At 42.3% G+C, this 9,944-nt stretch overlaps 1 protein-coding gene across 1 annotated transcript in view; it reads right to left on the bottom strand.

The window, feature by feature from the left end:
• Positions 1-793: 793 nt before the first annotated feature.
• LOC130118211 (CUB and sushi domain-containing protein 3-like) overlaps positions 794-9,944 on the bottom strand; it is a 473,370-nt gene continuing 464,219 nt past the window's right edge. The window contains 5 exon segments of the mRNA XM_056286604.1: positions 794-953; positions 2,620-2,761; positions 4,310-4,397; positions 4,949-5,061; positions 5,785-5,943. Of these exon segments, the coding sequence (XP_056142579.1) occupies positions 794-953; positions 2,620-2,761; positions 4,310-4,397; positions 4,949-5,061; positions 5,785-5,943 (662 nt within the window).

The following is a 9,944-nucleotide window of genomic DNA, read 5'->3' as shown; positions in this document are numbered from 1 at the left end:
TTCTACCAATGTGGGATAATGCACAAAATAATCATACTGTACTACTGGCAACAAAGAGTTTAAACATTTGGTTTGGCATCGTGAAGTAACCCCTCCCACCCGCTCAGTACTACAGAGTACAAAATACTCTTATTTATCTATATGCCAGAGGCTCTGTTATTCATAAACCCAACACTCACAGAGTGTAAAGAAAGCACACTGCTCTTCACCGAACCGCAGGAAGATCTGGAAAAGTGTGAGACCTCCTGCTCCCTCGCTCTCCTCTATCGCTTGTTTTCCATAGGTGATCGAATGCAACTGCCAGAACTGTTGCTGATTCTGAAGGTGTGCTTTATGCTTCTGTGCAGTCCTCTCTGTATGTGCGGCATCAGAAATAGGGAAATATAAATAAGTCTCTCTGTCGTTTTGTCATCTCTCTCTGTATATCTATATTCCTCAAGCTCAGGTCCTCCACCAGAGGCCTGGGAGTTTGAGGGTTCTGCACAGTATCTTAGCTGTTCCTAGGACTGCACTCTTCTGGACAGAGACCTCAGATGTTGTTCCTGGAATCTGCTGGAGCCACTCTCCCAGTTTGGGGGTCACAGCCCCCCCAGCAGAGATTTTTTATATATATATATATATATATATATATATATATAGAGAGAGAGAGAGAGAGAGAGAGAGAGAGAGAGAGAGAGAGAGCGAGAGAGAGAGAGATCTATCAATCTCCCTTTCTCTTATTTATATACATACAAATATCTGTATATTTCATGTCGAGAACATGTTCTCCTCTCTTTCTCTTATTCAGCAGACATCAAACCATGGTGCAGACGGTGTTGAGATTGGGATCAAAACGGACGACTTTGCCCTCAGTAGCTTTTGTGTTTGTGTTGTACATGGGATTCTCAAAAGTGGCTTGGCCATTGTTGTTCTCGTGGGCAGAACAGCCTGTGTACTGTGCTTTATCTGCTTTCCTGGAAAAGAAAAAAGAAAAAAAGAAGTCGGATATTAGACAGAATGAGAAACAGTATCCCAATTATCCTTCCCTATTGTCAATTCAGCAAACATGTTCTCATTATCTTGGTGTGTAGACCCAAAGTAGGTAAATGCTGCTGCTCTGTAATTACTGTTGAACTGGGAAGGCTGAAGAGTCTGACTCGAGTTTGGTGGAAGTGAACAGGGGCCCATTTTTGAGAATCAGAGTGTGCAGTGCAAAATGCAGTCTACTTCATAGTGCACAGTGCTAGTTAAATAAACCATCAATCAAACAACAGGATACAATTTGCAGATATGACTTTTCATGGCAGAACCATCTTATCAAATAACAAAGCAAAAGACAAGTTTTGATTGGATAATTTATAGACCACCACATAATACTTTATAACTGGTTGGAGATATCACATAACAGCATTGATCCGGCTGGATAACAATCAAACGCAACTTAACCTTAAATATCATAGTCATCGGAAAGATTTGTATTGCTCTCTTAAAAAAAGAAGTGTGTATGACAATTTTTGTATTTACGAAAAATAAAGAGAACAATCTTAACATTTCATTTCAAAACAAATGCTGCTTATTATAAAGACGTAGCTGCCATTTATCAATTGAATGTCCAATTAGATCGACAGTGATGAGATTATTTTTAGGCTACAGCATGACAGGTATGACATGTCACTTTCATGTTTCAAATTACATTTATAAATGTGGTAAAGTACATGCTAGTTTCAATGTTTCACATCTGAGTAGATCTATTCATTAATATATATGTATATATATATATATATATATATATATATGTGTGTGTGTATATATGTGTATATATGTATATATATGTGTGTGTATATGTGTGTATATATATGTATATATATATGTGTGTATATGTGTGTATATATATGTATATATATGTATATGTATGTATGGAGTAGGTTGTGCTGCTGGATTCACAATGACACACCTCAACTCCCACTTCAGTGCACAGCGAGTCACTAAAATACCAATAAGCGCAACATGCAGAGAAAACATGACTGCGCCCCCAGGAAATACTGCTTCACAAGCACAAATCCACATTTTCCACCGTGGGCATGTATAAAAATAGGGCCCAATGACTGTAACATTTGCATGTCATAGGTTCTATGTGTGTATTCTGTTTTGTGTTATAGTCCTTTAGCAGTTCAAGACAACGCATGCACACGTATACACAAACATATGAACATAAACATAGACTCTAAGTTGCACTTATTAAAATGTTCAGTGGTATTATGCAATGCTGTGTAATATACTGTATATTGCATCATGCCTTGAAGCCTCTCCTGGAAACACATAATGAGACTACCCAATTAATTCTGCAGGTTGGTGAGTTGCGTCACAGAGTGCCATCTGCCTGACTTAATATGCATTCTATATTAATGTACAGTTTACATTTGCACAAACAAACAGGTATACAAATCAGGGTCTCAAAAATTCACCACAGATTTCTTTTTAGCCTAACACCTTAATACATTTTCTTTAGTATCTTTGGACCTAGGCTCTTCAAAAACACATAACCTATTTTCTTTTGGAAACCCATGATACACAGCTTTCCAACCAATTTTGGGAGCAAAGCTAAACACTGGAGAAACCAGAATATAAATATGTACGTACCGCTGTTTGTAGAGATAGAAACCGAGACCTGCAAAGATGAGGGCGAAGAAAGGCACGAGGATAGCAACGGCCATGGAGCTGCTGTTGGTGGAGCCATTGGTTTCAGGGTCAGCAAGTGTAATATTTTCTCTCACACTCATACCTGAGGGGAGGGAAACCATCATATTCAGACAGCATTGGTGAATTCAACCCCAGGTTTTCAGTATATTCGGATCAGTGTGGTCAACATAGATGGGCAAAAGAGTAAGCAACAGCAGAAACGTACTTGAGATTTGTTGACTTTGGTGGTTTTGATGGTAATGGTGATGAGGAAGGCCGAGAGGATCACAGTGAAGATGATGGGAAGAGAGGGCAGCAGGTGGATGATGACAATAAGTATGACAACTTATTGGGCAAATAAATTATGATGCCTGTGATTACCACGGGTGTGCTGAAGATGTTGACGACAATCAGTGAGATGATGACTATGATGATAATGAACAGGTGGAAATGATGATGCAGGAGATTATTGATTGTCTTTCGTCTGACAGGATCAATAGTAGCAGCTGACTTTACTGTGCATATTGAACAAATATAGTTTTACTTCTTCAAGACCAGGAGCTCAATTCAGCCTTGTCCCAAGAGCTTGATTTGTTGAAACGTATTAGAGCTCTTTTTACACAAGGACAAACTAGATATATGCCCCATACTTTTTGGCCTGGAGCCTTAGTTTGAGAAACAGGATGGAGTTGTATCAGAAAAGGGCAATGAGGGCTGCATTTACACAGGAACCCAAACTCTTGATTTAACCTTTTTATAGGTTTTTTTTTAGCTTTCTGAATGGCCAAGTGTGAAGTGGTCGGGATGAGCATCAGCACTTCCGAGTTCAAGGCCATAGTTCTCAATCAGAAAAAGGTGGTTTACCTCCTCCAAGTTGGGAGTAAGTTAATTCCTCAAGTGGAGGAGTTCAAGTATCTCGGGGTCTTGTTCACAAGTGAGGGTAAAATGGAGCGGGAGATCGATAGGTGGATCATCGTGGTGAAGAGGGAGTTAAGCCAGAAGGCAAAGCTCTCAATTTACCAGTTGATCTTTGTTCCAACTCTCAACTATGGTCACAAGCTCTGGGTAGTGACCGAAAGAATGAGATTGGGGATACAAGCAGCGGAAATGAGTTTCCTACGCCAGGTGGCTGGGGAGGAGCTCGGAGTAGAGCTGCTGCTCCTTCGCATTGAAAGGAGCCAGTTGAGGTGGTTTGGTCATCTGGTTAGGCAGTCTCCTGGGCGCCTCCCTGTGGAGGTGTTCTGGGCACGACCAACTGGGAGGAGACCCCAGGGCAGACCCAGGACATTCTGGGGGGATTATGTATTCCAGTTGGCCTGGGAATGCCTTGGGATGTGGCCTGGGAAATGAATGTCTGGGCTGCCCTCCTCAGCCTGCTACCACTGTGACCCGGTCTCGAATAAGCAGCAGAAAATGATGGTGATGATGAATGGGGACAATCCACAGCGATGTGTTAATAATTGAGACAGCCATAAAAAAAAGAATCTACTATCAAGGATTAAAAACATGACAGTCTTTTAATGCTAAAATAATACCAGTGACTACTATGCTAATGGCAGTGGAAATGTAGAGGTACAGCGACAGTTACCAAATGTTTTTTTTTTGTCCTTTTCTTTCTTTCTTTTTTTGTTTTGTTGAAAAAGCCACATACCAAGTCTTTGTAGTCCAAACTGTCCATAGTCTTTACCCCGTATGAAGCCTTGGAATACAAAGCTTCTCCCCTCCGGCTCAGCAGAAACCTAATAGAAGAAAACAGTGAACCCCAGGACTGAAACAGTGTGTCTACTAAATTAACGCACTTTCATTTTTACCATGGACATGAGAGTGGCACTTCTATTCTGCCATATCAAGTATGCTTATTTTATAAGGCAGTCCACATTTTCTCCTTTGAAATATTTCCAGCAGCTGTGATTTGCTCTGTCAATAGCTCAACATGAGTGCAGTCACCTGTCACCCTATGTTATCAACTTATTTTGGAGAGTAAACTTGAAATACACTGACAGGGAACCAATCAGTCTGTCTGTCAGTGTGTCTGTCTTTCTGTCTGTTTGTCTGTCTATCTATCTATCTATCTGTCTGTCAGTCTACCCACCCATCTGCACATCTATCTGTATGTTTATTTAAACTGACAAATTAATTGTGTGAAAGTTAAAATGCCTTGGCTAGATTCAGCCCAAGATGGACTTAATTTGGTGGGGGGAAAAGGATAGCTGTGGGAGACAGTCAAACGGGCCTGGGTTATTTTCAATAGATCAGTGGCCAGCCTCGGCAAATTCCCGTGTATACTCACAAATCCGTCCATTGCCCAGGTTTCATCAGTAATCCTACTGAAGGAACTGTGAGCCAGCGCTCTCATTTGGTACAGCAGCAGCATTAGCCGAGCCTCCTGGCTCTTGTACACTCCTATTTGGTGCAGAGAAGAGCACAATAAAGGAGAAGAGAAGAGAAAAGAAGAGAAGAGATGACGAGAGAAGAGAAGAGAAGACGAGAGCAGAGAAGACGCGAAGAGAAGACGAGAAAAGAAAAGATGAGGTGAAGACAAGAGAAGAGAAGAGAAGACGAGAGAAGATGAGAGAAGACGAGAGAAGAGAAGAAAAGAGAAGAAAAGACAAGAGAAGACGAAAGATGAGAAGAGGGCAAGACAAGACAAGAGAAGAGAAGACAAGAGGTGAGAATAGAGTACAAGAGAAAAGGAAAGGAAGGATGATGACAGAAGTTGGGTAGAAACACGAGCAGAGATGGGAGCGAACAGGAAGAGGAGAAAAGATGAGGAGAGAGAAGACAAGAAAAAAAGGAGAAAGAAGAAAACAAAAAGTGAAAAGAAATATGAAAAAAGAAAAGAACGGAGAAGAGAGGAGCAGATGGTGTGCAAGGAGAGGAGTGAAGCAGAAAAGCAGCGAGTGAGAAGAGGAGGAGATGAGAGGCTCTTCAGCGGCAGTTCGCCAGTCATCAGGGCAGACTAACACATCCGTCTTCACAGCCAATAGTTAATTTCCACTCTCATGCATGAGCTCGTTCGCTGATTGACTGATTGACATGAAGAACCCACAAAATAAATGAAAGTGACAAGCAGAGGTAGTGGGCAGAGAAGAGAGGAGGAAGACAGATGATTTATAGATGACTCACCAGAGAGCAGAAACTCCATGCTACTGTCGGTTAAAGTTACATTGACTTTTCCTGATGTGGCATTAAAGCTTGTGATTGTTAAAGTCATTGGATGTTTCCTGCCCTTGTAATCGAAAGACCCCTTCCAGATGAAGTCAGGGGCAAAGACGTCATCAGGGACTGCAAGGACAAGAAGAAAATAAGATCCACAAAAACAAATCATAAAATGGTGAAGAAAACATAGACGTTCATTTATTTGATTTCATCTCATTTGAATCTCACATCAAAGACATCATTAGAACAGCATTCTTCCATCTTCGGATCAGTGCTAAGTTTAACACTGTTTCATCATTGCCGCGCTTTGAAGCTGCAGAATCAGTTCTCATTTTATCAAGACTTGATGACTGCAATGCCATTTTATCTGGCAAACCAAAATCAACTACTGGAAATTGTCAGCTTGTTCACGGCTGCTAGAGTCTTATTACATTTGAAAAAAATTGACAATGTTTTGTCAAAAAACACTCTGGCTATCACCTTGTGCTAGGTCAGATGTTGCTCAGGTGCTCCTTGCCTATAAAGTTTTGTTGTTTTTTTTTGTGGTTTTTTCCCCCTTTTCTCCCCAATTGTACGCGACCAATTACCCCACTATTCTGAGCCATCCCGGTCAGTGCTCCACCCCCCTTTGCCGATCCAGGGAGGGCTGCAGACTACCACATACCTCTTCCAATACATGTGGAGTCACCAGCTGCTTCTTTTCACCTAACAGTCAGGTGTTTCACCAGGGGGATGTAGCCTGTAGGAGGATCGGATCACGCTATTGCCCCCAGGTCACCCTCCCTCTGAACAGGCACCCTGACCGACCAGAGGAGCCGCTAGTGCAGCGACCAGGACACATATCCACATCCGGCTCCCCACCCACAAACACGGCCAATTTTGTCTGTAGGGATGCCCGACCAAGCTGGAGGTAACACGGGGATTCGATTCAGAGATCCCGTGTTAGTAGGCAACGGAATAGACCGCTACACAACCCAGACGTCAGCTATAAAGTTTAATATGGTTTGATGCTGTCCAACACAAGGGGGCAAGAGTGGGGTTGGACAGTGACGTTCTCTAGTGGCCATTTCTAGTACAGTGTTTAACTCCGACCACAGCCATGAAACTGAACAAGCTAGCATTTCAAAGTAGGCAGCCCATAAATCCAAAAGTTTGTACGGTCATTTTGACCAGTTCCCTTCAACCTAAAATCTCTCACAATATTTACCTTCTGGATAACTGTTTTATAAATGTTATTTGATTTTAATCAAAAGGCTGCAGTTGGGCCTGAGGATGAGTTGATAGACAGCGCTACCCGCAGCAGTAGGCAGCTCTGTAACTAAACACATGGTCATCAATCAACAAGAGGTGGCGTGTGTTTAATGAAAATGGGTGGGTGTACTTCTCCACCTCCTGTCTCTACTGTGTAGACAAATGCCAGCATGATGGCAGTGACCATAATCATGATGTTTTGGCTTCAAAAACAGCATTATGAGAGTGAATGTTGTCAAATTGAACACTTGAATGTAGAGTCCTGTGTATCTTCTCATCACACATTTACATACTAACACACACCCTTAAATTACAGGGCAATGGGCATCTCCAGAAATAACAAATATCTCAGGAGGCAAAGCCTTTGTCTGTCATGCTCACTTCCTCCGCAACACCTCGATTAGTTTTCAAATTCTGGATTTTCAAATCCAGACTGAAAACTCCACTCCCCTCTTTCTGCCCTTACCACCTTAACACACTGTAATTTAGCTGTTTTTTTTTAAACTTTGATGTGTGTTTTAACAGCTGAATATTGTGTCATAAAAGAATATTGGGGCTGCCATGATAATGCACTTTAACTATAATTACCTCGAATGTGAATCATGTTTCGCCAAACAGATGTGTGCTGTTCATGATTACTTTTATAATTAACTGACATGGAACGGCAAAATACATTAAAACATGTCCGCAAACATGATGGAAGGTAGAACATTAATAGAGCCATTATTGGCAAAGAAACTCTACAAGGTAAATGTGTAATTATATTGCAGGTTCAATTTTACCTAACCTGATTAGCACAGCAAAATGTCACATCAAGAGTGGTGCAGACAATAAAAACAGGTATTAAATCAACCCCTATAAATTATCATTCCAATCGAAATTTACTTTATCTAGTTTTCAAGAAAACCAATTAAATGAAGCTTTTAATGCAGGCTGATTGGCAATTGTCATTCCTGCAGTAGCCGATAATTGCCATTCGGCTGTGTCAACATATTGAACAGCAGATAACACTCGTCATACAATGTTACCGGTAGTGTGATGACACGATTAATTGATAATTAAGTACTTTCTAGTGCAAAACACATGACAAGATCAGTGAACTGTAAGAACATTTAACAGTTACAGCTCCTAGTTAATGAATTTTATGCCGCACAGTTTTCTTGCTAAATAGTATAAGGGGCATATAGTATTATCCCAAGTAATGTAATGTATCTTTGACCTTTTTCTTCTATGAATGGCAACGAAACACGTGCTACTTTTTTTGTATTTTTCCCTCTTTTTCTCCCCAATTGTACCCGTCCAATTACCTCACTCTTCCGAGTTGTCCCGGTCGCTGCTCATCCCCCTGCTGATCTGGGGAGGGCTGCAGACTACCACATGCTACCTCTGATACATGTGGAGTCGCCAGCCGCTTCTTTTCACCTGACAGTGAAGCGTTTCGCCAGGGGGACGTAGCACGTGGGAGGATCACGATATTCCCCCCAGTTCCTCCTCCTCCCCAAACAGGCGCACCGACAGACCAGAGGAGGCGCTAGTGCAGCGACCAGGACACATACCCACATCTGGCTTCCCATCCGCAGACACGGCCAATTGTGTCTGTAGGGACGCCCGACCAAGCTAGAGGTAACACGGGGACTCAAACTGACGATCCCCATGTTGGTAGGCAACAGAATAGACTGCTATGCTACCCGGACGCCCCAACACGTGCTACTTTTAAAATACTGCAGGATGCTCAAGATGTCTTAATAGTATGTTGTAGAACAGCTTCTAAAGGTGTGTTTGCTATAGTGGTGGAGATCTGTGGCTTGATTCATGAGCAGTGCAAGTTGTTGTGGACAGCGGCAACAATTTGTTTGTAGACAATGGTATGGAAACCAGTTTGTGTGAAGCAAGAATTTGCATAAATAACAAATGGCCATTTCATAGTCCAGATATATGCAGAAGGACATGTGCTATGGTCTGCACACCATACAAATTTTCTGTCTGTGTGAACTTAGTGTAGGTGTTTCCCCTGCAAGCGTACTCGATGTCAAACAAAATATAGCTGTCAAAAGATTATGACAAATTTGAGTAAGGGCATCCGGCATAAAATCTTTGCCAAATCAAAATAAATAAGATTTCCATATCGGATCGGTCAAGGCCCGGGTTACCAGTGACTGCCACCGATAATGTTGGCCAGCAGGGTGCCGGTGAAAACTATGCTACTGTTGGGCGAAGGAGAAGGAGAGGGGGAAGGCATGTCCAAAGGCAGCGGGAGAGGAGGAAGGGTAGGAGTGTAGAGATGAGAGTTGGAACTTTGAATGTTGGCACTATGACTGGTAAAAGGAGAGAGCTGGCTGATATGATGGAAAGAAGAAAGGTAGGCATACTGTGTGTCCAAGAGACCAAGTGGAAAAGGAGTAAGGCCAGGAGCATCGGAGTGGGTTCAAACTCTTCTACAAACTATGGTGTGAATGGGAGGAGAAATTGGGTAGGGGTAATTCTGAAGGAAGAGTATGTCAAGAGTGTGCTGGAGGTGAAGAGAGTGTCACACGGAGTGATGAGTATGAAGCTGGAAATCAAAGGTGTATTGCTGAATCTTATCAGCACATATGCTCCGCAGGTTGGGTGTGAGATGGAAGAGAAAGAAGAATTCTGGAGTGAGTTGGATGAAGTGGTGGAGAGGGTACCCAAGGAGAGTGGTGATGGCCGAGAGTGGTGATTGGAGCGCACATCAATAGGTATGTTGGTGAAGGGAACAGAGGTGATGGGTAGGGATGGTGTCAAGGAGAATAATGTGGAAGGACAGACGGCGGTGGATTTTGCAAAAAGGATGTAAATGGCTGTGGTGAATATATATTTCAAGAAGAGGGAGGAACACAGGGTGACGTACAAGA

The sequence above is a fragment of the Lampris incognitus genome, chromosome 9, assembly GCF_029633865.1.
Source record: "Lampris incognitus isolate fLamInc1 chromosome 9, fLamInc1.hap2, whole genome shotgun sequence".
In the NCBI taxonomy this organism is placed as follows: Eukaryota; Metazoa; Chordata; class Actinopteri; order Lampriformes; family Lampridae; genus Lampris; species Lampris incognitus.
This window is presented reverse-complemented; position numbering and strand designations above follow the sequence as displayed.